General features: G+C 41.9%; 1 protein-coding gene and 1 long non-coding RNA gene across 15 annotated transcripts in view; one reads left to right on the top strand and one right to left on the bottom strand.

Moving 5' to 3' along the window:
- Positions 1-26,858, bottom strand: part of LOC113618934 (uncharacterized) — a 180,923-nt gene that overhangs the window by 67,447 nt on the left and 86,618 nt on the right. For both annotated transcript variants that reach the window (XR_003432203.1, XR_003432202.1), the window contains one exon: positions 26,030-26,177. This is a non-coding gene — a long non-coding RNA (uncharacterized LOC113618934). The remainder of the gene's footprint in view (positions 1-26,029; positions 26,178-26,858) is intronic.
- Positions 1-26,858, top strand: part of CC2D2A (coiled-coil and C2 domain containing 2A) — a 150,944-nt gene that overhangs the window by 43,494 nt on the left and 80,592 nt on the right. For all 13 annotated transcript variants that reach the window (XR_003432200.1, XR_003432201.1, XM_027103324.1 and 10 more), the window contains 8 exons: positions 5,340-5,428; positions 5,758-5,859; positions 10,376-10,477; positions 11,223-11,399; positions 13,803-13,965; positions 17,766-17,902; positions 18,500-18,631; positions 25,827-26,036. Coding sequence is in view for 11 of the 13 variants with exons in the window: in XM_027103324.1 (XP_026959125.1) it covers positions 5,340-5,428; positions 5,758-5,859; positions 10,376-10,477; positions 11,223-11,399; positions 13,803-13,965; positions 17,766-17,902; positions 18,500-18,631; positions 25,827-26,036 (1,112 nt within the window). In the remaining 2 variants the exon portion in view is untranslated. The remainder of the gene's footprint in view (positions 1-5,339; positions 5,429-5,757; positions 5,860-10,375; positions 10,478-11,222; positions 11,400-13,802; positions 13,966-17,765; positions 17,903-18,499; positions 18,632-25,826; positions 26,037-26,858) is intronic.

Genomic DNA, 26,858 nt, shown 5'->3' with positions numbered 1-26,858 from the left:
AACTATAAACAAGACAAAAAGACAACACTCAGAATGGGAGAAAATATTTGCCAACGAATCAATGGACAAAGGATTAATCTCCAAAATATATAGACAGCTCGTGCAGCTCAATATTAAAAAAACAAACAACCCAATCAAAAAATGGGGAGAAGACTTAAATAGACATTTCTCCAAAGAAGACATGCAGATGGCCATGAGGCACATTAAAAGCTGCTCAACATCACTAATTAGTAGAGAAATGCAAATCAAAACTGCAATGAGGTATCACCTCACACCGATTAGAATGGGCATCAGAAAATCTACAAACAACAAATGCTGGAGAGGGCGTGGAGAAAAGGGAACCCTCTTGCACTGTTGGTGGGAATGTAAATTGATACAGCCGCTTTGGAGAACAGTATGGAGGTTCCTTAAAAGACTAAAAATAGAATTACCATATGACCCAGCAATCCCACTACTGGACATATACCCCCAGAGAAAACCATAATTCAAAAATACACATGCATCCCAGTGTTCATTGAAGAAGTATTTACAATAGCCAGGTCATGGAAGCAGCATAAATTCATCTGCCCATCGACAGACGAATGGAAAAAGAAGATGTGGTACATATATACAATGGAATATTCCTCAGCCATGAAAAGGAACGTGATTGGGTCATTTGTAGAGACGTGGATGGACCTAGAGACTGTCACACAGAGTGAAGTAAGTCAGAGAGAGAAAAACAAATATTGTATATTAAACGCATATATGTGGAATCTAGATAAATGGTACAGATGAACCGGTTTGCAAGGCAGAAATAGAGATGCAGATGTAGAGAACAAACGTATGGACACCAAAGGGGGAAAGTGGTGGTGGTGGGATGAATTGGGAGATTGGGATTGACGTATATAAACAAATATGTATAAAATAGATAATAAAAAAATAGCTTTAAAAAAAAGTCTTCACTGCTCACCATCTTAACAAGTTGAATTTTTGATTGAGTTATTTATTATCAGTATCAATAATGCACAACTGATGAAGACATAAAGGTACTGTAAAATTTCTTCAATATGTATTAATCATAAGAAGTAAAATAAATAAATAAAAGCTTTCAGTAGCATATTCTTTAGAATAGAAAGGTAGAAGAGTGAGGTAACTAACCAAGAATCATAGGCACACTCTCCTGTTTGACAATCTGTGAATTCAGATAGTACCAACTCAAATCCAACCAACTTAGTCATTCCTCAGTATCCACAGGGATTGGTTCCAGGACCACTCCCCACTCCACCCCGCCCTGTGGATATCAAAATCCATCGATGCTCAGGTCCCTTATATAAAATGGCATAGAATTTGCATATAACCTACATACATCATCCTGTATACTTTAAATGATGTCTTGATTATTTATAATACCTAATACAATGTCAGTGTTATGTAAATAGTTGCTGGTTCGCAGCAAATTCAAGTCTTGCTTTTTGGAACTTTCTGGAATTTTTTCTAAACATTTTCTATCCGTGCCTGGTTGAATCAGCAGATGCAGAACCCATGGACACAGAGGGCTGGCTGAACTGCATTTCAAATTTTATGTCAAGTCCTTGGAAAGTCCTTGTACACCCCAATGTATACAGAGAGCTCTGGTCTGGGCAGTGTGATTCACAGAACAAATGGTCTACAAAGACGTGTGGGAATGTCTGCAAAAGTAAGGGAAAGAGGGGGGCACTTCCAGATGGTGGAGTGAAGACTTTGTTTTCTGAGGGGTCACGTATAATGGAAGTGGTTTAAAGAAAAATGGAACACGTCCAACTTGTGATGCAGTCCGTAAGGAGAGAGAAATAGGGTACAGTGAGTATGGGTGACAGGAAAAGGTGACAGCACGGAGAAGATCTGGAAGCAACACGAGGCTAATGAAGCTTTGGGATTCACGGGTTTGCTGAGCAGCCAGTGCAGTGTTGCTGAATTTGTAATCCCTGCTGCCTCTGATGAAAAACATCACATGGCCAAGGAAATCCATATTTCATACTAATGGACATTATGTATATATTTTTAATGGAATGTCTTGAAATTCTCTCATTACCCATAAGTTCTTGCATGTCCTCAACTCAAATCTTTAATAATTTAAAAAATTATTTTCATTGCACTCTTGGATAACTGTGGAAACTTTATGCATGCCAGATTTTCTTAGCTGTGTCACAGAGCCTGTTTAGTAAATGTGAAATCACACCCTTTTTCAAGTTTGGCAAATCACTTCTTAGCCCCAGGGAAAGACAAATAGAGTCAGTCTGGGACCACTAGCTGATTAGTCATGTAGTGGAGTAACTGACAGTAAGGCGGAAAAATGTCTTATGAGGATTGTCTTCGTGTTTCTAGCTGTTTAAAGACACTCTGTTTGCCATGGACCACCAACATAAAAATGAAAGTCCCTAAGCCCTATTAGTTATTAGGTCAAAGGGAGTGAATTAGTACACTTGGTTTCCATGGTTATCATGGTAGTAATATTACCTTAAAAAGAAAAAAGTTGTCATCATCTGATTTCATCCAAATGAGGATTACATTTATTTTGTTTGAAATCCCTCTTTTAAGTATAATATCTCTCACACCCTCATGGTTCCTTCATGTGTTTTCCTTTATTGATATAGTGCTACAAGGTGCCAGGTACAAAACTCACCAACATGGTCCTTGCCCTCAAGCAGGTCACATTTTAGCTGGGAAAACAACATCTCACCACCTAGTTGTACAGATCAGATTTGGAAATCTTTATGCCCTCCAAATGCCTTTCACTAACACAGAGTTTTGAAAAACTCAGGCAAGAACTACTTTTCACCGCTTCAGAATTTTTCAAGTTTTTTAAAACTAATACGTACTAAAGAAGCCCCTTTGGTTTCTTTAGTCAGAAGAGATAGTGTTTAAATAAAATATCTTGTCTCTCTTTTAAAGAATAATTCATAAAATTATTCTAATGAGCTCCATGTACACAGTAGCTATTTTAAGTCAATTTGAAAAACTAGATCTCTTTAAAAAAAAAAGCAGGGGGAACGGGAGTAAATAAACAAGATTTTTTTTCACGTTCAAAAGCATGCCTTGTTAACTATGAAAGGGCAGCTCTCTAGAGACAGAAGCAAAGAGAGTGATCAGCCAGAGAACAGGATGGGCAAGCCCCAGGGGGTCCAGTCTAGAAGCCCTTCTTTCTCAGCCTAGGTGGTCCACACACACTTAGTGACACTTACCTGTGCCCGCCCTTTGTGGCTGAAAACCATAGAACCTGGGAGAGGAAGGAGGTACTAATCAAATAACCACACAAACATATAAATTCACAATGTGACAAACGCGATACAGGACAAGTCTTGGGACTTTGACATGGGGATATGATCTACCATGGGTAGATGATCTTTAAAATAGGAAATAATGACTTGATTTTTTACGTGAGTTGAAAAACAATGCCAAAGGCCTTTTTATCGAGCTAATGGAGATTCTTCTAAAGAACTTGAACCTCAATCCACACATGCAAGACTGTGATCTTCACTACAATTATTTCATGCTTTCCTACAGGCATTGTGGAAATGGCATGATTGGTGCCTGATAAAGTAGGATTTTACATCTATCACACAGAAGGAAGGAAGCCCAGCCTCAGCACTGAGTGGCCAAGTTGCAGAAATAGCTCCAAAGCCCAGGATCGCTTTTCTGCATAAGCGGAGGCCGAAGGGCCAGCACAGTGGCCTCTGCCCATCATCACTTCCTCTCTCTGCCACAGTTCCTTCCACCTGCTAATAAATCATCTTGCCTTCTCTATTTCTTTCATTTTTTAGCCTTCGTCCCTTAAAAGTGCCAATGGCTACAGGGTCAGAAGCCTCCTGTCTCTGCACTCTCTCTTTCGGGAAAGGTTTTCTCAAAACGTTAACATCACCACGGTAGAAACGTTTCCTAAGTTTTCATCTTGGAGCCTGGACCCCTTCCCGGAGCTCAGGTGCAGGACAAGCACACATTTCCATATCCTGCCAGCACCTCAGACTCATTCCAGCTGCAAAGTGACCCCCTTCAGTATCTCCCAGACTGGCTTCCCTCCTCTTGTCTCTTTCTCAGGAACCCCAAACCCCCACTCACCTCAGTCAAAACCTCAGACACTTTCACCTTCTCTTTCTTGCTCTAAACTGGGGGTCCTCCAGCTTGAGTGTGTCTTTAAATCACTCAGATGGTGGTTCCACCTCCAGGTTCTGATTCACCGAGTGTGTCTGGCCTGAGTGTTTGCCCGTCCACCAAGTGCCCAGAAGATGCTGCTACTGCTGGGAGAACTAGTGCCCTACTCACCATCGTCACTAGGGACAACTGTATCATTTTTCTTGTGGCGTCTTCGCAATTATTCCCACAGACTCCCTCTTTATTATCTCACCAGGGTATCCCAGCTGGGGTCCCTGGTGCCTCCACCCCAACCATGCTGTGCCTGCAGACCCAGGGACAGCCTCAGAAAATGCTGCTTCACTTCCTCCTCTCTCCACATCCTTCAAGACATCCCCACCGCATGGAGAACATCAGAGGCTCCCCATGACTTGACCCCAAACTCCTTCTGCAACCTTGTCTTCTACTTCATCCCAGTAGAGCCTCTCTGCTCCAAGCATAACATTCTGTTCCCCAAATGCTTTGTTCTATTTCCACCTCTTTCATAATGGTGCAGAGCATTTGAGACCAAATCCCAAGCATTCCACTTCCTAGGTGTGCAATCGCCATGCCAGTCAGTTATCACAGAGGGCCTCAGAGTCTTCATCTTCAAGGTGCCAGGTGATCCCTCCTAGCAGGGATGGCATAAGATTGACGAGAAGATGCATTCAACACATTATCACAGAGCCCGACACGAAATAGCTGAACAACGTTTCATGATATTTATGTATAGGTTTAATAATATGTACAAAATATGAGCTGTCTGTATGAGATAGCCCAGGGCTACAGAACCTCTCATAGAAAAGGTTTCTCTGACTGAAGTTATCAGTGCTGTTGAAAGTTGAACTCCGAAATCAATAGCCATCCATTCATCCGACAAGCCTGTTTCTCAAATCAACAAATTCGAGAACCTCTTCCCAATGGAAATTGAACTGGTAAGTGTGTCTGTGCCTTGAATAGTCAAATGTCATTCGTTTTATTCTTAGTTAAGTCGATGTAACAGCCTTGATAGGACCGAGGTTTTCACTGTCCATCTTAAAGAAGCCAAGACATGTCCTGATTACATCAAATGGACGGTTATCAGCATCATCTCATGATTGCTTATGTGAAGTTCTAAATTTGCAAAATAAAATTACATTCTCTTGCCATTTTTCAATCTAATCTTCCCTTTGGAAAAAAAAATGCTTTAAAGTAATTTTCTTGTATTGTTTTAGGCTTACCTCCAATTCCTTCAGCTTCCAGAACAGGCTTTGCAGAATTTTCCATGAGAGAACGCATGAGGGAGAAATTACAAGCTGCAAGGGTGAGAGAAACCACAGGAATATTTTGTTCGGTGCTGACTGCAATGCTTCTGGTCTTGTCTAGCTTGCTTTGTTTGCTCAAAACTGCATGGATTTGAATACCGTTAAATTTGTTTTTCATGTTCTAAATGTTAATGCAGTATTTAATATTGGCACAGATGAAAATTATACTTAAGAAGAATTTAACATCCTTTTTCTAAATCATTGTTCTGATCTCTTAAAGAAGTATAACGTGTATTTTTTACTGATTTATTTTCTCCTAAGATGGTGACCAAGATTTTCATAGCATCACTGACATGATGTAGCAATAATTTTCTGTTCGACTTTTTAGTCCAAAGCAGAAAGTGCATTGCTGCAGGAAATTCCCACCCCTCGGCCCAGGCGCTTACGACGTCCCAGTGAGAAAGAATTGGAGACTGAATTTGGCACAGAGGTGAGAAATGGGCCATCCCTACTTTGTGACCAAGGACAGTGAAGCAGAATATAAATTTTCCAGCAAAAGTTCTAGAACAGAGCTATGCACAGACGAGGTGTTAAATGCTTATTATTAATAATAATAGCTACTATTTATAAAGTGCTACTCGGTGCCAGGCATTTTGCCAAGTCTGCCCCATGTTATCACATGCCCTTATCCCAACACACCTATGAGGTGGGTACTATTATTTCCATTCACATTTGATATATGAGGTTCAGAGGGGCTGCAAAGCTATCCCCAGGTCACAGGGCATGTACGTGGAGGAGTCAGGATTTGACCCCAGCTCTATCTCATTCCCAGTCTGTCTCAAGGGTCAGTGTTGCTGGGTCCATGGATCTTGCTGGGAAACAGAGAAAGAGATGAGAGTAGAATCTGATCGTGGGGGCCTGAGTGTTACACTAAGGAGCACTGATGGTTTTTCATAAGCAGTGGAAAGCAATTGACAATAGGATCGGGAGGTGGTTTGAACGCACTGGGTTGATTTCTGTTTGAATCTGAGATGCTGGTGAGGCATCACAGCACGTGTTCCTCTGGAGATGCACATAGAGGAAGGGACCTGGGCCTGGAGAAACAGATTTTGGAAGCGTTTCTACTGTGGTCAGTTTTGAAGTTTTGAGAGTGCCTTTGCTTCCTGAGGGAAAGAAGACTGAATGAAGACAGTCTTACACTTGGAGAAAAACTGACAGTAAAAGCCCATGAATCAGAGTAGAAGCCAGTAAAAGACAGAAAGACGTAGCAGGGATGTTGCTGAAGGACAAGCATGTAAGAGGGTAAAAGAAGGAACAGAAAGAACAGAGCAAATGGCTCAATGAAGTGTTTGCAAGTCTAATCCAATGGTTTGTTGTTGACGATGATGGTTTGGGTTGTTTTCAAAATCTATGCTTTAGGGATATTTCTGAAACACAACCACTGATTTCTTAGATGATGCCTTTTCTTTTTCTATGATGAGATGCTACAAATTTTTACCTATATTCATCCCAAACAAGCCAGAGATTGCATGATTACAAGGAAAGTTGCAGCCGTCTTCATAGGTTGTTGGAACACTCAGTCCCCTAGAAAGGCTTTATGACAATTTGCTTCTCCATTCTACTGAGGACATATTTCTTGTTCTTTAATTCCAATTTATTTTCTTCCGTAAGAGCCGTAATTGTAAGAGCCATAATTCTAAAATACTGGAAAATAAAGAAAAAGTCCCTGAAATCCCATCATGATGACACAAACACTTTGATTGTTTCAGCAGTTGTGTGAGTCTCGGCTTCTGGTCAAGTGGCCTAAGTGATAGGAGGGCCTGGTCTCCTATATCCGGCCTTGTATGTATCTTCTGATGGATAATCATTTCATACAGTCATGGTAGTTTTCACTTGTCCATGGGCCATGAATATGATACCCAAATCAAGTTGGAAGCTTTAGAGGTAAAAATGTAGTCTCTTGGCCCATAGGGTATTTATTTCTCCTTGTGAGCAGGACCTTGACCTGTATGTCTGTCATAGTCTATCTCCCCTAAGAGCCATTCTGTGGATTTGAGGCAAACATCAACTGCCTTGCCCTTAGACCTGATCTCATGTTGCTAATGGAACATACCATTCACAAGCACATTTCTTCATGTATATACCTCAACCTAGAAGGAATATCTAAAAAGTGGTCCATTTATATCCTATGGAGCAAAGAGCAAAGCACACGAAGAACCCAGATGCTGGACCTCAGCTGCCCAGCATTCAGTGCTGGCAATCTCACACACTAGCTGGGTGACCTTGGACATGTAACTTATCTACTCTCTGGACCCCACTTTCCACCTCTGTAAAATAGGGATACTACTAGAACCCAATTCTTGGTATTGTTTTGAGGATTAAATGATCTCATACATGCTACAGTGTTTCAGACAGCGCCTGGCACATGGTAAGCCCTCTCTCTGTAAGTGGTAGCTAGTGTTAGAGGCTGTAGGGTCAGAGTGAAAAGGAGAAACCAGTTGGGAATATGGTAGAGAATCCAAATTATCAACACAAACCTGTGCTTAACCCTTGTTTGCATTTCTATTTACTTTATACTCAGCAGACTTGTGATAAGAGAACAAAGCCAAACACAAATCTCTAAGAACATGTCAACATCAAAGTGGAAATAACACAGAACTTTTGATTACTTGGTCTCCACTAGACACCACCATAATGTCTTTATTTTCTGGGCCTGGTTCTCTGTCCCAGGTGACCCAAGTTCTGATCCCTTGACACACTCTACCTGTGGCCCAGCCAGCATCTACAGGAGACTCCTTCCTGCCAGGTGCCCACTGGGCTCTGAATACACAGGGATGTCAGTCACAGCCTACTCTCAAGGATTCCAGTAGGGATGACAGGCAGGTTATCAGACAATGGAAGTACAGGATGATTAAGATCTGTGCTGGGTGCTATTAGGAGCTCATAGAAAGGGCACGTGGCTCCAGCCTTGGAGGCAGGTTACGTAAAATCTGAGGAGTCCTGGCTTAGGCAATGGTTCCTTATCTCTGACTCCAAAACACAAGTGGCAAAAGAATAAATAGATACACTGGACTTCATCAAAATTAAACATTTCTGAGCTTCAAAGAAACCATCAAGAAAGTGAAAAGACAACACACAGAATGGGAGAGATTATTTGGAAATCATATATCTTGATTAATATCATGGCTGATATCAAGAATGTATAAAAATCTGAGGTATCTGCAAGACAATCCAGATTAGGATGTCTTTTAAGGAATTAAAGACATTGATTAGCAGTTTAGAAGAGAGATCAGGGCTAGAACTAGCATATTTTGTAATTATGGTATGGTAAAAGTAATGAGACTTGATATTGCCTAGTTCAAGCTAGAAGAGGGCCATAGAGCCTTCTTGGAGGATACAACAAATTCAAGGGTGAGAAAGAATTCCTAGCTGGACACATGCACATATCGTGATAGGCATTCAAGCTGAAATTAAATGTCATTATTACTCTAAGCTTATATAAAGATATTATAGATAATAGTTCTTTAAAATTTAATTCTGCACACTCAATCCTTTTAAATATATTTAATAGCTTTTAATATGCTAGTATAATTTACTTTTAAATATTTTTAGATCTTAATAAAAATTAAATTACAAGCTTTTTGATCAAGTCCATAAATATCATAATAAAACCGTCAGTATTACAATAAAAGACACCAATGAAATTGTATTTTCGGAACTTAATAGCCTCTATGCCAAGCAAGTATAGAAAGGGATGGGAAGAAACAAAAAGAATAAAATACTAATCTCCACATACACATATTTGCCACATGGAATTTAACCTACTTATCTTTTTTTTCTAAACGGCTAGTGTTTCTGCCTGGTCTTGTGTTTTAGTATCATCATCTTTACAGTTCTCTAAAACCCAAGGCTTGCCTACACACAGAGTCAAGCTTCTCTTCTCTCTTATTGGTTGACCCCTTGGCTTGTTTTCATGCTGTCAAATGTATCAGTCTCCCTCATGGGCTATCGGAGGTGGGGGATTCTGAGGCAGGCAGGAGCAGAATGGCATCCTCAGCAGTGAACGAGAAAGCTTTAGCCCTGTTTTATGAGAAGACTAAACTTGGCAAATCCTTAGAAAGTCTTCCTGATCCAGCACTGGAACCTGATCTTTAGTCTACGCTAATTTTTTTCAGTTGTTTCTCCTTACACTAAGTAATACCCATCTGCTTCTTTCCTCATCTTCAAAAGCACCATTTAAAATTCTAGAATTTACCAAGACAAATAACAACTCTTCGCATTGCACTGCGACATTTATTCATTAGCACGCCTTCAACTTCTATATAATTGAGCACTAGTACATAACTACTTAACCTTATACTGCAAAATGAGAAGATGGAGGAAAAGCGTAGAATTTTACATAAATTGGAAGTGTATGTGTTCTCTTGCTAGTATGATAGATTATACCCAATTGATGTCCTCATTTTTATTCTGGCCATTGCTGGACATCTAGCTGCATTTAGGTGAATTTTATAGCACCTTATCTTAGCTGTTCCAAGTGTTTCTAGCTTTCATCACACAGGTGTCTCTGGATAAATGCCTGAGGACACTCAGTCAGCCATTCTGAGATTTAAACAAAACTGAAAGGCCAGGGCTGGGGCAGCCCTTGCCCACTTGGACTTATTTATAATCATTGATACTTTTCATCATAGACTGTTTGGAAATGATGCTCTGTGAGCTGGATAATCTATTGATCTATAGGATGAAATAACACTTTTCATTTTCAGGTTTAATGACTATAAAATTTTATATTTGTTTAGTCTTGAGAGAGACAGAGCTGAGTAAGAAAATATTCAGCCACGTTAACATTCAAATATATTTGAAATTTGTAAACATTTCATTCCTTAGAAATGGTGAGATGCATCAATGGTCAGAAGATAAGACTTTTGAAGGTTAATGCTTGTGTTAGAACATCCTTAGTTTCTTGATTTAAATGGTGTCTCTATCATTTTTTTCTACTCGTATAGCCAGGTAGAGAGGTACAAAGGACTCAACAAGAAGATGACTCCCAAGGTTTTTCAAGAGTAAAATTCCATGATTCTGCACGAAAAATCAAGTCTAAACCCCCGGTGAGAAATCCTGTGTTTTTAAATCATGTTTGTTTTAAATCATGCATTCTTTAAATCATGTATTTTGTTGATTTGTTTGTTTTTCAAAAATATTCAATGAGAAATGACTATACACACAAGCTGACTCCTATTGCATGGAGTATGCGAGAAAAAGTATGAGAAATGATTCCTACTTTTGAAATCCTAGAATCATGTGGAGAGATGAGAATACTGCCTACTTTGGGGAAGGGAAATGCATGGAAGGGCAGGAAATGTTCATGATAAGACTACTTGTTCAGCCATGAAGTTGCACCAGCTTTTACTGTGGGGAAAAAAAGGGGATAATAACTCAAGAAGAGTTAAAACAAACTCCCCAAAATGATCTTTTTTTTTATAAAAAAGTTTAACAAACACTGTATTGCTCAAAATTAAAAGTATCTCAGCATTGACCTATAAAACAATTGAATCCACTTTTTTGCATTTTAATCATCTTTTCTAAAGCATTTACTGATATAAATAATGTATTTATGTGCTTGTAGGAAGGTAAATAATTGCTGATTTATAAAAAAAAGTAACTCATTAAAGTTACTTAACTAAGGAGGCCTGTTGCATCTGTTAAAGTTCACCACCTTCAACAAAGGTAATATGCTTAGGAGGCCTAGAATGTGCCTGATGCTCTTAGCATCCAGCCAGCTGTCAGTGAACCGTGCAGAGGTCACCTCAGTTTAGATAATCCCAAATTCTATTGCTTGCTGCTTCTCTGTAGGTTCCGCCTGGCTTCCCTTCTGCTGAGGAAGCTTATAACTTTTTTACTTTCAACTTTGATCCCGAACCAGAGGAATCAGAGGAAAAACCAAAAGCAAAAAGTAGACATGGAACTAACCAAGAGGAGGAGGAAGGAGAGGAAGAAGAGCCACCTGTGCAAGAAGGAGTAAACAAAATGGTATTTAGTATTAGGATGGTAATGAGGAGAGGGATGATGATGCTATTGGTGATGATGCTATTGGTGATGACAATGATGATGGTATTGGGGATGATGGGGATGATGGGGATGATGATCGTGATGACGGTGATGGGGACGATGATGGGGACGATGATGGGGACAATGATTGTGATGATATCCCAGCCAGGAAAAAAGTGGCTGGGAACAAACTCAACACCACCACACAGAACAACTCATCCATGTCCTAACTGAAAGCAATAAGAATACCAGATTCACATTGCTTTCTTAGCCCTTGATTTTACCCCATAATCTTGGGACTCAGTACCTTAATTAAATCTGTCCATCTTTCTCTTGTGGGAAAAAAAAAAGTGTGGCAACATCGTTTACAGATTTTTCTTGCTAGACTCCACACAAGGATTAGTATTCATTTCATATGCAAAATGTTTACCTCTCCAAGGCAAATGAAACCTCTCTCTCTCTCTCCCCCCCACAACCTTACAGGTGAGCAGGTTTTTGTGCCCCATACCACACCCAAGTTACAACTCAGATTCTGTAATTGTGGGTGGGATGCGTGAAATCAAAGAAAACATGCTATTAAAAATGGGCAGGGGCTTCCCTGGTGGCGCAGTGGTTGAGAGTCCGCCTGCCGATGCAGGGGACACGGGTTCGTGCCCCGGTCCGGGAGGATCCCACATGCCGCGGAGCGTCTGGGCCCGTGAGCCATGGCCGCCGAGCCTGCGCGTCCGGAGCCTGTGCTCCGCAACGGGGGAGGCCACAGCAGTGAGAGACCCGCGTACCACAAAAAAAAAAAAAAAAAAAAAAAAAGGGCAGAGGACTTGAACAGCCGTGTCTCCAAGGAAGATATACAAAGGGCCAGTAAGTACATGAAAAGATGCTTAACAGCACTAATCATTAGGGAAACGCAAATCAAAAGCACAATAAGATACCACTTTACACAAATTAAAGTAACTATTTTAAGATAGATAGGTAGATAAAGGAAGGAAGGGAGGGAAGGAGGGAGGCAGGAAGGAAGGAAAAGTGCTGGCAAGTATGTGGAGAAACTTGTGCATTGCTGATGGTGATGCAACGTGGTACAGCTGCTGTGGAAAAAGCCTATTTCTGAGGTTCCTCAGAAATTGAAACATAGAACTAACTACCGTACAATCCAGCAATACCCAAAAGAACTGAAAGCAGACACTCAAACAGATATTTGTACACTCGTGTTGACAGAAGCATTATTTACAATAGCCAGAAAGGAAGGAAATTCTGACCTATGCTAAACATGGATGAACCTTGAAGACATTATGCTAAGTGAAATAAGCCGGTTACAAAAGGACAAATATCGTGTGATCCCACTTTCATGAGGTACCTAGAGTTGTCAAGTTCATGGAGAAAGACAGTACATTGGTGGTTGCCAGGGACTGGAGGAGGGGGAAACGGGGAGATATTGTTTAATGGGGACAGAGTTTCAGTTGGGGAAGATGAAAAAGTTCTGGAGATGGATGGTGACGTTGGTTGTACGACAATGTAAATATACTTAATGCCACAGAACTGTACATTTAAATGGGGTTAATATGATACATTTTATGTTACTTATATTTTACCACATTAAAAAACAAAAAGGAAAACACACCGGAATGTTTCAGAATTTGCACAGTTGGCCTATTTCTGTGCTTAGCTTCTAGTCACCTCCCTTGAAAAATGACTCCCAGAAATGGAATTTCTTACCTAGGTCTATGAAAGCTTGGGAATACTTTAGTGTGCTCTATAATAATTGTTTTACAAATCTATATTCAGCTAGTTCTGGCTCAGGATGTCTCATGAGGCTGCAGACAAGGTGGCCAAGGCTGCATTCATCTGAAGGCTTGACTGAGTTGGGAGGGTTTGCTTCCAAGGTGGCTCACCCATCTGCCCAGCAAGTGCTGGTTGTTGGCGGGAGGCCTCAGTTCAGACCTTCCTGTAAAGCTGCCTGAGTGTCCTCATGACATGACAGCTGGTTTCCCCAAAGCAAGTGATCTGAGAGGAAGCAAGGAGGAAGCCAGGATGCCTTTTATGACCTAGTATCAGACCCTACATAACCAAACTCACATTCTACTCACAGAAGCAAGTCACTAAGTACGGCCCAGATAGAAAGGAGGAGTATCAGGCTCCACTTTTTTTTTGTGGTACACGAGCCTCTCACTGTTGTGGCCTCTCCCGTTGCGGAGCACAGGCTCCGGACGCGCAGGCTCAGCGGCCATGGCTCATGGGCCCAGCCGCTCCGCGGCATGTGGGATCTTCCCAGACCGGGGCACGAACCCACGTCCCCTGCATCGGCAGGCGGACTCTCAACCACTGCGCCACCAGTGGCGCCCTCTTGCTGTTTTTTTAATGAAATAATGCTGTTTTTTTAATGAAATGCAGGACGAGGAAGAGCTGCTCGATGGTGGGGATACTGAGCATCTCCTACTGGGCTTAGATCACGCGGCTGAAGATTTTGTGGCAGTCAGACCTGCGGAATATGAAAGTGTCCACATCCGTCTGCAGATGGAAAAAGAACTCCTGTTCATACCCAGCACGTTGACAGGTACTTGCTCTCTTTATCATCCTACTCAACTTAGGCATCTTCGTTTTCCTTCAAATGAAATGTGGCTGGTGTATAAGGATGCCTGATTTCCACAACTGATCCCAATTTCTAATCTAATTTCATAATCAAGAAATATGTTCAGACAAAAAAATATAGAACATGGGAAAATATCCATTCAACAACACTTATCGATAGACTAGCAGAAGAAATACCAGGATGCTATGGGAACCCCTCCACCAAATCCATGACCAGTTCTGGGGCTGAGAGTGTGTGAGACTCTGAGATTCAGGCTGTGAAATGGAGAAACTCAGTTTCATCCTCTACTTACACTCAGCACTTCTAGAACACTTCTGTGACCAGATGTGTGGGTTTCTTCCCACAGCAACCAATTCTCCAACACCAGCTAGGTGTCCTACAACTGAATTCTGACAGCGTCTACCTGGGGTTAGCACAGAACCCACAGATTTAGGGCTCAGTCCCACAAGACTTCCCCCTACCTCCCATGCCAACCCTAGGTATTGAGTCACCAGGTTACCCACAGCTCTATTTGACTCTACTACAATGAGATGGTTCCATGACACCATCTTCAGGTTGAATAATTTGCTACAACAGCACGTAGAACTGAAGGAAACACTTACTTATATTTACTGGTCTATTATACACTAAAGAAAATGATAGAGGATGCAGACGAAGAGATGCATAGGGCGAGGTATGAGGGAAAGCTTCCATGCCCTCTCCAGGCACACAACCTCCCAGCACCTCCATGCGTTCACCAACCAGGAAGCTCTCTAAACCCCTTCAGTGAGGATTGTTATGGAGGCTTCAATTATGTAGGCATGATTGATTACATAATGGCCACTGGTGATGGATTCTCTCTCTAGACCCTCTCCTGTCCCGGAGGTAGGGATAGAGGGAGGCAGATGCTGAAAGCCCCAGCCCTCTGCTCACATGCTTGGTTTCCCTGGCCACCAGCACCCATCCTGACAGGAGCCCCAGCCACCTGTCATCTCATTAGCATACAGGAGACAGTTACCATTCCAGAGATTCCAGGGGTTTGAAGAGCTGTGTGCCAGGAAGCTGGCTGGCCAAGCTTCCTCCTCCATGGGGAAATGGCCAGGCTACTGAAGCCGGGACCATCTGACTGATTCCCAGGTACATCTCCTTTCTCTCTCTCTTTCCTGGGTCTCCCTTTGCTCTTTTTTCCCCCTGGAATTTCCTTTCCTCCTGAGAGTTCCTGAGGGATCCCCCTAGTTCCAGTGAGTCCTGCAGGAGTGCACCCCTCAGGCTGGGAAGGAGGCCTGAGCTTATCTTACTTGGAAGTTGGATTTCTTTTCATTTGTCCTGTTCTATTTAAGTTCCAATTAAATACTGAGCCAAAAGCAAATTATTGTTTCTTTTTGAGAGGTCATTTTGAATCAACTATGTTCAAAGTATCATAATTTGCTGGACATCCCAAGTTTCTTTTTCAAGTAGGTAGCTGGCAAAAGTACCCAAGGATTTTAACTTTACAATAATAATAATAGTAATAATAATAGTGAATGCATTCTGTGCGTTGATTCCACCTGGTACTTTTCCAAATGCTTGATGTGTATCAACGAACGTGCCTCACCCACCCACCAGGGCTGGAGAAGTGACTTTTTGTCATGCCCATTTTACAGATGAAGAAGTAGAAGCTCAGAGGAGTTAGGGATCTGGCCCAAGACCATGAAGCTAGTAAAGCAAGGCAGGTTTCCGATCTAGGGGACCTGCCCCCGAGGCCACCCACGTGCACATGCATCCTGATGCTTCTTTGGGGAGAGAGGCGTCGCAGCAGCCTTAGCCAAGGAGGAGCTTCGTCACTTGGGTTTTTGCTCAGAGGATTCACTGTCAGGCCTCTCCCTGGAGCCCACCTGAGTTGGGGATGGAGGTTAGACCCCAGGGGCTGTCTCAGACCGGGCCAGAAACTGGGAGTTGGTAGAGGCAGTGGAAGAGGCTTAGGGAGTCCTGGTTGCACTGCGCGTGCTCTGAGCAGGGAATCGGGGCCTCCATTCCGTGGAGGCGACCCCACGACCAAGCACAGAGACCCAGCTCTTCCTTCCTGAGGTCTGACCTTTAGCATGTTCCTCTATTCTCAGGTGCCTCACCTGAAGACAGGGGACAATGAAACTATCCTGCAAGGTGACTCTGGGCATTTATTTTTATTTTGAGCATTGAGGAAATAATATGAGTGAAGTGCCTATGTTGCAACTAGCACTTAGCAGGGGATCAAACATAAGAACTTCTATTACTGTTGCTGTTTTCTTGTTACTGTTTAGAGAATGGTCTCCAAAGCAGAGTGAGTTCATCCCAGGGGTATAGGAAGAAAACATCAAGACTTCTACTTACATTTATTTTGAATCTCATCCTTTCCTAATTTAATTTTGTTTGTGCCATAGTGCATACATAATAAATAAACATACATAAAATGAGCAAGTGCCCAAAAATGCTGCGATGAAAAGCTTTGAAGACCATTGGACTAGTGGTGGACTGACGTTTAGACTTGTGGATAGATAAGGTGGGGGACAGAAAAAAAGGTGAAACGATAGTTTGCTCCGCATTTTCTAAGGACCCAGAGATAGGTTTTCCCAGGAATACTGGTATTAGTTGTTCTTTGTGGATGGGTTTGGGATGCAGCGTGTCCAAATGGCCACACGCTGGAAAATTAGCAGATTCAGGGATTTGGGGTGTTTTAGAGTGAGATAATTATAAAACAAAAACAAGTCTCCACCTTTCATTGTTCATTGCCAAATTGCATCCTGACCTTCATGTCAGCAGCGGCCAGCTTCTCCTCTAGCCCACTCTGCTGAAGAAGCAGGCCCAGATGTCTTTTTGGAATTGCGGATCTGCTCAGTCACTCCCTGGCACGAGGTCTTCAGTGACCCCACCCCCTTGACCAGAACCCAAGCTCCTCTGAGACGTGCAGGGCTCTCCCAGCTCTCCCTCCTGCCCTCTGCTGACATTATCTCCAGGCACTGCTCCTGCCCTCGGCACCACTGCATTCTGGGTGTTTCTGTTTCCCACTCAGCACAGGCTGTTCCCTTGGGCAGACACACTTGCTCGTCCCATCCCCAGCTCTTTCCTTCTCAATCTTCAGGAGGCAGTGCAAATGGAAAAGCCTGTTTTTCACCGCGCCATCTCAAGTCTATCCCCTTCCCGCCCTGCATTATTATCACAGATGTTCTTTTCTTCACCGTGCTTACCATTCTCTGAAATCATCTTGTTCCGTCCTTTGTTGGCTGTTGCTGCCTGTCGCTCCCACTGACCCCACAGAGCCTCCTGAGCACCAGGCACAGGGAAGCTGTCAGCAAAGATCTGATCTATGAACAGATCAAAGAGTGAGGGAGTAAATGAAGTCACGTTGACTCAAGTGAACTTTTTAATTTACAAAGCACTTCCTCATACTTTACTTCATTTAATTCTCCCAAGACCCCAAAGAAATAGATATTACAATCACTTTTGTATGAAAGGAAAGGGTTCAAAGAAGCATCTGGTCCAAATTCACTCTGCTGATGAGCCCAGGAGCAGCTCCTCTGATTTGGGTACCACAGTCCTCGCAGTGTGTGAGGCCACGCGGGCGAGTTAGGTGTAGAATATCCAACATGGTACTGCGGGTAAACACATTCATCTTTCCCTTGGTCCTGCTTCCATAAATCAGTTTGGAGCATTTGCAGTTTCCAAGAACATAAATAAAATCTCCGGTGGTGGTTTTCATTCACCAAATTGCGGTTTGAAACGTTCAGGTTGGCACTAATGAGGCTTGTATTTATTTATGAACTGTCTAGTGCCTACGTATAAAAAGCTTCCTGAGAATGTGCAGCCCAGGTACCCGGAAGACGAAGGCCTTTACGTCGGGGCAAGACTGGAGGTGCCGAGAACCAACCAGAACATCATGGAGAACAGGTTGCTGATGCAGGAGCCCGTAAGCTCTCAGCCCTGCTGCCTCATTGTAGCCCACGAGGGATTCATGGATGCTCTTTATCCCATGGGCCATCACTGCAGCGTGGTACTCATTTCCTCCTGAGAGCGTCTGCACAGTGGTTCATTCTTTTTTTTTTTTCAATTTGTCCTCAATATGTTCAGTGGCCCTCAAACATCACACCCTCTCCTCTGCTCAAATCCCATCTTCTGCAAGCTGGAGTCAGGCTCCTCCTGTTAAATCCGATATTGGCAACCTTTTCCCAATTCACAGAAATTTTTAATCGTCCAAAGATAGAATGTTCTCAATTGTTTTTCTCCTTAGTTGCCTTTCTTAATTTTTGACGAATAGAAAATACATTTTTCTTAAACAATCCTTTAATTTTTTTCTTAAACTTTTTTTGAGGAGAGAAGGTTGAAAACTATATCTTAAATTAATTCTGGGGGCATTAGTGAAAACTCAATTTCTAATGGAAACAGAGACTTTAAAATATTTACCGGGCAGGGGGAAGGTGCATGAAATACGTATGTTGACAGAGAATTTCCCTGCAAACGCTGTTTATTTTGTAAACCATTTTCTGTCCCTCTGCTTGATCCCCAGGGGAGGAGATGGTTCGGAGATGATGGAAGAATCCTAGCACTGCCAAACCCCATCAAGCCATTTCCTTCAAGACCACCCATGCTGACACAGGAGCAAGACATTAAGGCAGAACTCGAAACACTGTATAAAAAGGTAAACCTCCCTCCCCATTTTTAATACATAAATTTGCTTGAAAGTGCTTTGCTTTTTGAATAGATTGGAATGATGAATTTGCAACATTCTATTTTGACTTTTTTTTTAATAATTCACTATCTTACACATGCAAAACAAACAGCAGGCATATTATATAAGAGTGAGTCTCCTGCCCTCACCAAATCCCTTCTTAAACAAGGAATGAGTTTCCCAGGTAGGAATGGCTAGGTCAGCGTCTTTATTCACATAACCAGGTTAGCTACCCTGATTTTTTTTCTTTTCTCTCTGTCATCTCACATACACTGCAGGATTATTTCCCCCTCATTTTCTCTTTATTATATAACTGGAGATTTTCTATCCTTGCGAATCCTTTTTATGGTATGTTCCTCAGCTCTGGTACCACGCTGCCTGATTTGAGTCCTGGCCCTGTCACTCACTGGGCGAACTTGGCTCTCCCCGTCTCTGTGCTGCGATTTCTCCATCTATAAAATGGGAGTAATGATAGCATCTGCCTCCTGGGATTGTTGTGCAGATGGTTAAGATAATACATAAAAGTGCTTCAAACAGAGCTCAGTGAGGGCTGGCTGGTGTTGAATAGACAGTTGTCTGCTTTCAAATTTAATTATATTGCTCTTGCTTTCCTGAAATGTCCAGCAAGGATCACCTCCTTCAGAAACTCGTGTAATTATTTCAACACTGCTAGTGTGAAAGAGAATAAGGGGATATAAGATCATTCTATATAGCTATAGAGAGGCGTGTTGAACAGGGAAGACACAGGCCCAAGTCAGAGAATCTGAGCAGTTGGGTGTCCTACTGGGTTGTGCTTCGGGAAGCTCCCTTGACCACTCTGGAGCTGTTTCCTTAATTGAAAAATCTTCATCATCTCTACCTCATATGATTTTTGTGAGTATTGAGGTGATGTATCTGTTTGCACTTTTTTTAATGAATTTCTATAAAATATTGCTATTACAGACAAATAGTAATGAGTGACTACTTTGTGCAGAAATGTGACCCTGGGAGTAGGTTTACAAAACAAGCATAAACCGAAGTCCTAGTCCATGCGGGATTTATCATCTACTTGCTTATATGACAAAGATACATGCTATAATTAGTGATCCAGACAATATCGTCTTATGCATGTGTAATAATCCATCACCTTATCTCTTCATCCATCCAACCATTTCAGCAAGAAACACTGATATAATGAAGCAAAAAAATATGGGTTAAAGTTAGAAAATAGAAGAGTAATTACTATGGAGAGTAGGATCTTGAGGGAGCCAATTAAGATTAATCTTATATGTCTCCTTTAGAAGTTCTGAGCTAATTGGGAAATGCACAGGAATCAGAGAGGGATGCAGGTTTCAGCTGCAACTAAGGATAAAGCTGGAGAGCAGAATGCTGCTTGGACACAAGACCAATTGGGCTTCCGGCTCCATCTCCCAAGAGTTCTGTCCCCCCATCCAGAGAAGGGCCCCAATGAGTTCACCACGTGGACCGCCATGGAGAACCCACGAGGCCAGTGAGCAGGCTCTCGGGAGAGAGCTGAGAAGGGGCAGCCAGAGGCCACCGGTTACTCTGCCCAGCAAAGAATTTGGACCAATGGATCTTGGGCTCCAGTTGACTCTCTAATCAAGCAGTCTTCCTTCTCTTTTGGGAAGGAGCCAGTGGGGATGCGAGAGTGGGGAGAGCACAGAGAGTTTCCTCCCAATACTTTTGAGAGGGGAGACCTTCCTATCTTGTGCGCAGAAACAGGAAAGTAGAGGAAAATAATAGTTCCACTACGAGGGGCTGGTCATCCTGCATCACAGAGCAAAAGTTAGAGAAGGGAGAACTCTAACGGGGCTGAAGTCTTCCAAGGTCATTTCATAGAAAGTTAGGTTTCAAACATAGCAAAGCATAGAGACTCTGTCAGCGTGCCTAAGAAAGAAGCAAAGGTTATATTAGAGGTTATAAAGAGGTAGGAATAACCTCTTTGTTTCTCCTCCCTCTTTGTTTCCTACCTCTTTGTTATTCCTGCCTCTTTGTTTCTCCATAACAGGTTGCCTATTAATTTCACTGTTGATTTGTATACCTCAGTCTTTTTTTTTTTAATGTGTTTATGGAACTTTCTAGTAATTCAAACAACAATGCATTTCTTTCAGAGTTAATTTTTTACAGTTCTATTGATTTACTAACTTTCACCTTTTCTTACATTTATTCAGGTCTGTCTGATGCCAAAACCCATTTTTTCTCCTCTCTGTTCCATGTAATAGGCTTGCCTTTAAGAAGCAGTGTTAAATGCATATGACCTATATTTTCAGTCTAATGTCCAAACATACCTTATATCTGGGAGTTTTGACATGACGCAGGAGCAGAGAAATAGATAAACAGGCAGTGATTGTTTTATTCATAGATCATTAATCTATCTTCGCTCTCCTTCCTCCACTACCCTGAGAGTAACAAAGGGCAAATACTGTTTTATTCCTCTTCTAACCCTCGCACTTGTCAGGAAGCCTGGCATGTAGGAATGCCTTAGTAAAAGTGTGAATTGAATATCATTTAAATGACTTAGTTGAGCTGAATGAATCTAGAAGAAATTCCTTGTTTTCTACTCCTCTCCTTAACTCGGCTGTCTCTCCTATAAAACAGTAGCCCTCTTAGAGCCTGGCTTCATCCTGGCAACTAAATGATGGAAAACCAAGTCGGTGTGCTAGACCAGGAATTGGCAATTGATGAATTTACACTTCAGAGCTCTCAGGTCTGATGCTAACCCAGCAGGACTGACCAAACCCATCCTGGATGGGAGTCAAGCCTGGCTCTTCTTTGATTAGACTGCCAGTTCAAATGAGGGAGTGTATGTCCTCCTATTAGATAAATTAGGAGGTTTATTTAGAAGGGAGTTGGTATTCAGCCCTCCTTCTTTGAACATTTTCCTTAATTACAGAGGGAAAAGAAGTAGTTTTTAAAAGCGAAATATTCTGCTGCTACTAAACTGAGATTCTTTTTTAGAGTCCATTAAAGATAGAGAAATGCAAAAAGATTAGATATTGTGCAAAGAACAAAGTTAAACCTCAAATGAGAAAGATTTCAATTTAATACCTCGTAAGAAGTAACTAACCCAAAAATAAAAAATAAAAATTCCAAATGAGACATTGCAGGTAAAACATAAACAATATTATGCAGTTTGCTTAAGCATAATAGCAAAGTAAGTTTAGGGTTGCTGAAAGCTGTTCCAACAGCCTCCTCCCTCCCTCCCTCCCTCCCTCCCTCCCTCCCTTCCTTCCTTCCTTCCTTCCTCCTGCCTTCCATCCTACCTTTCCTCCTGCCTTTCTTCTTTTCTTTTTAATTCTTTCCGTCCTCAACTGAGTCTACTATATTCTTAGTTGTGCTAAACTCTGGAAACTCAGAGGTAGCAACATTCAAACTTGGCCTTAGAGAGACTTTGTGCCTAGTGGGGGGAGACAGAAATGTCATCAAGTGTTAAAGGCACAGTGATTAGAAGTCAACATGGCATTCCCAGGGACATATGTGTAGCTGCCTCCTCTTTTTTCAAAACTGCACACTAATCTGAGGAATTTAGCATAATTCCAACCTCCTTGTTAATCACAACATGATAAAACTATCACTTTCCCCTTCCACTATTCTCAGCCATTTTTCACAGAAGCATTGGTCCCCTACTGTGTAATGAGCACTGCAGTAGTCAGCACTCTTTGGGTTGCAAGTGACAGAAACCCACTGCAAACTAGCTTAAGCAAAGAGAGAACTTGGTGGCTTACAAAATTGGGAAGGATCTGGAGATAAATCACAAAATGAAGGAGGGGCTTTAGGAACTAGGACTCTGGGACCGGGGACTCTGTGCCAGCAGGTGTCTCTCTCTGCCTCTCTTTCTCCTGGTTCTCCTTGAATGTTGACTGGTCTCCTTCTCTCCTGTTGTAGGCAGGCCAGAATTCTCCATGTGTTAGGACCCTTGATAACCTAAGCTTAGAAACTCCAGAGGAAAGGGATCATATCTTTCCCCAAGGTTCACATTATCAACACCAAGGACAAACTAGTCAGTTTTAAGTGGGACATATGCCCCCCCCCGCACCAACCTCATGTCGTAGAGATATACCCAGAAGATGGAGAATGAGAAAGCTTCCCAGAGAAGACCAGAACAACAGCTATAGAATCTACTGCAGGCTCTGGGCTGGATTCAGGTTCTGTTGCTATTATTTTCCCAGGACAAATATAGAAACTTTTATTTTAATTCCACCAATGATTGTTCTTTTTCTGTCCAACCTTAAAAATTCTGTCTCCATCGGCAAGCAACTCTGAACACACTGAGAACATCAGCATAATCCATGTACATCACCTCTAATAGTTTGCGTTTTCAGTTTTCCACTGAAGACTGAAGAATCAAATCAATTTCAAAATTAAAATAATATACCTTATAAATATTATTTATTTTTAGGAGAAAGTTTTTGTACTGTTTTCATGATAGTTTTCAGAAAAGAAAACAGATACAACAGAAAGAAAGACAAGAGACTAGGGGTCTTTCTCCCTAATAGGAAGAGAGTTGGGGGTCTTTTGAGCAGTCTAACCCAATGCCCACCAGGAGTCCTGGAAGCTTTTTCACTTGGTTGAGCTGAGCTGAAGGCAGAGACCAGCAGCAATCATTTAAACATGGGCTAATGAAGATTTGGGGGAGGAGACACAAAGTACAGCTGACCTAGGTAACATTAGGACCATACTACCGACATTACTTACTCATACTAAGAAGAGTACAAGATGGAACCTGAGGGCCACACCCTGAGCGACTTCAGAACTCTGCAACCCATGGTAAGAGGAACAGCAAAGCAAGGACCAGCAGGAGCCAGACAATTACAGAGGAATTTTCCGTCAGGTCTGTGGATTGATGTTTAGTGGTACACATCTTTGTGAGGTGGGAATTTTTAAATTCATCCAGGTGGTCAGTGTGACAGTAAGACACAGAGTCACCACATGAAGATTAAAAGCCTCTAACATGAATGCAGGTTATAACTGGATACTTTTGCTTGAATGAAAGAAAAGAGATGGGCCTCCATTGTTGCGGTGTGAAGTGTAAGGATATTAATGTCAAAATTAGGACTTTCATAAGGTACAAAATACTGGAATATGACCCCTGTCGGGATGGGCTTTCCTCCCTGTAAATCCAAATGGAAGTTCAATTCAGCATATTTTGGAAGGTACTGAGGTATAGTCAATGCATTCTTATTCAAGCATAGCATATTTGTAAACACATCCCAGTTTTACAAGAACATTTTTTAAAAATAAAAAATCTATAGGTCTTCTCATCAAAAAAACAGACAATGTTGTTTTATAGAAAAAACTTATCCTTTTATGAAAACATAGGGTACACTGTACAGGCGTCCTATAGGAAATCATAAGTTCTAAATATACATTAATTGTCTACTAATTCAGGGGAAAATAAGTATGAAATTGAATGGCTAAAAGGAAATATACTCATATATCCTTACTCGTGAATACTGGTACAAAGCAGGCAACAAGACAACCCAACAACAAATTTACTGGTAAATGAAGACTCATGTGTATATGCTTTACTCTAAGTGCAAATACTGGCACTATTTCAATGACTAATAGTAACTGAAAAGCAGATCACACTATATAACATGAGAATACATTTCTGGACATGTATACATATACATACACACAGTGTGACCTGTTTTCCATACTTAGTCTGATGGGGAGAATGTTAGGATCTTGTGATGCAGGATTCTAACTCTGGAGCCCCCTCTTCCAGTTTCCATCCCTCCCTCTGCACATCTCAGACTTCATCCTTCCTGCCCCAAGTTATAAAGATCACACCCCATTTTTCCCCTTTCAATCTATTGCTGCTCGCAGACAGGCCTCACTACGTTGTAGGCAACCAAAAATCTCTATGGAATTGTTGCAGGAAGGGGGACCCCTTCCAGGGCCCAAGCATGGGCTCTTGTCTAATGGCCAGCAGTTCCCTAACAGAATGAACCAAGTGATATGTGTGAAGTGCTTTATATGATGCCTAGTGACCTACAAAATGCCAACTGGATCTTTTTCCTCAGCCTCCCATTTGTACGATAAAGAGATAGAGGCACGGAGATGTGTAGTGACTTGCCCAAGGTTCCAGAGCAAGTTAGAGGTGGAGCCACAGCTAGAATCCAAGGCTTCTGACCCCAGTTCAGCATCTTTACATAATACCATGAAGACGAATTAAATGAAGAGATTCCTGAACACGTTACCCGCAATTAACATCGGATAGATGCTTCACTTCTGACTAGAATATTTGCAGCTTCCAATTTACCTCATAACTTATAAATAATACATTTGGGCCACATAATCTTTTCTAGATAACATAAATAGCTTCCAAAAACTCCTCTCTGCAAAGGGGAGGATCGAGTGAAGTGTGTCAAACCCCACATCCTGACTGTAGTCAATGTCTATGACAAGGAGAGAACATGAAGACACAAAATCAAAAAGGTGTCCTCCCCACCTTGGAGCTCTGCAACCTCCAAAACTAGTCACCTACAAGCAGCAGTGATCAACATAGAATATCTTGATGAGTTTAAGGAAGAAAAACAGAGATTTATCTGACACACTGTACACCAAGTGATCCAGGAAAGTCCCAGTGGAAATTTCCACTCCTGTTTTCTACACACTCAGCTGCCCCAACTATCTCTTCCTCTGTTATTTTGCAGACTGACTTTCTTCTTCCCAGGAAAACTAGGTGCCCGCCTGAAGCTCGGTTCAGTATGTTAGTCTCTGGCTGTTGTCTACAAACTAAAAACTTCTCCACGTGGAGAGTATATCTATGATCCAAATAATGATCAGTTTGGATTAGAATCTATGCTTCTCTCATTAAAAGAATTTCAAGGTCACCAGCTGCAAAGCCCAAGATTTCCAGGAAATGGGATAGTCGCATGACAAAGATTAGGGCAATGACTCAGTAGAGATAAACCCTAAAAGACCTAGGAAAGCAAGATTGAAATGATTTCTTTTCTCACTCCTTGTCCTTCATTTTACTTTTCAAGTGTTCAGAAAAGGGCAGGCCCCTAAAACCCCAGGGAACAGGGAATGGAGCAAGGTTCTCCTGGCTTGATTAGGGTAGGAAATATTTTGCATCTGACTTTTCCCGTTGCACATCAGATCAGTATCTAGGAAGTGCTTTAACTGTGTTTCCCCTACACTCTGCTCTCTTTGGCAGGCAGTAAAATACATCCACAGAAGTCAGCATTTGATTGGATCTGGAGACCCTCCTGGAAATTTCCAACTGGACATTGATATTTTGGGGTTAATCTTCACACATCATCCCTGTTTTAGCCGAGAACATGTTTTGGCAGCCAAACTGGCCCAGTTATATGACCAGTACCTTGCAAGACGCCAGAGACACAAGGCACAATTTCTTACCGACAAGGTACCCGTGATCTCTTCCATGCCAATTGTTGAGGGGGTTGGTTCTCCTGAGGAGCCCAAACAACAAAAATACCTTCTAGCAGCAAATGCTCGTGTGCTTCCTTCATGTTCCCTCTGTCTAGGATATGATGTGTTGACCTACCTAGAGGCAAAAGAAAGGATACGACCATGTACATTTAACCTGTACAAATTCAGTGGTGCACACTTGGTTGAAAGAACGATTCCTGCAAACAGAGCAAGGGATCTCGCCCACTGGCAGTAGGTAGCTGTGTCTTGCTTACGTGATCTCATATGATGAGATCATTCATGGCCTGAGAATCTCTGTGTCCTTAGAGACATTCTCATTGTTATATGTAATTTACCCTAACATGGTACCTAAACAAGTCAGTTGTTTCAGCGTAAGGAAATGTCTACCCATTTTGGATTTACTTCTAATGTGACACTGTCCCGTGGGATCTCCATGGGTAGTTTTGACTATAGACAACTTTTGCCCTGACTTTAAAACCTTACTACCCAAATAAGAGATAACTCCACAATATCTCCTCCTATAGGTCTATAATTTTATTGCTCTCTTTAGATCACAAGAATGTCATTATATGTCCAGGCCCCAGAGAGACCCCCACCCCACCTTGAAAGAAAACTTGTTTCTGAGACAGTAGAGTAAAAGTAGCATCTGTCATGAGCAGCTGGGTCTGGGCCACAGAACAAGGATGGACACACACAGTTCTTTATTATTCCTTTTTTTTTTTTTTTTTAATAGAAGCAATAGCTGTCTGTCAAAATTCACTTCAGTGAAAGCATGGAGATGGCTGGATGCTTGCAC

Source organism: Aethalodelphis obliquidens, unplaced genomic scaffold, assembly GCF_003676395.1.
Source record: "Aethalodelphis obliquidens isolate GAN/ISIS:26980383/991018 unplaced genomic scaffold, ASM367639v1 scaffold6, whole genome shotgun sequence".
Classification (NCBI taxonomy): domain Eukaryota; kingdom Metazoa; phylum Chordata; class Mammalia; order Artiodactyla; family Delphinidae; genus Aethalodelphis; species Aethalodelphis obliquidens.
This window is presented reverse-complemented; position numbering and strand designations above follow the sequence as displayed.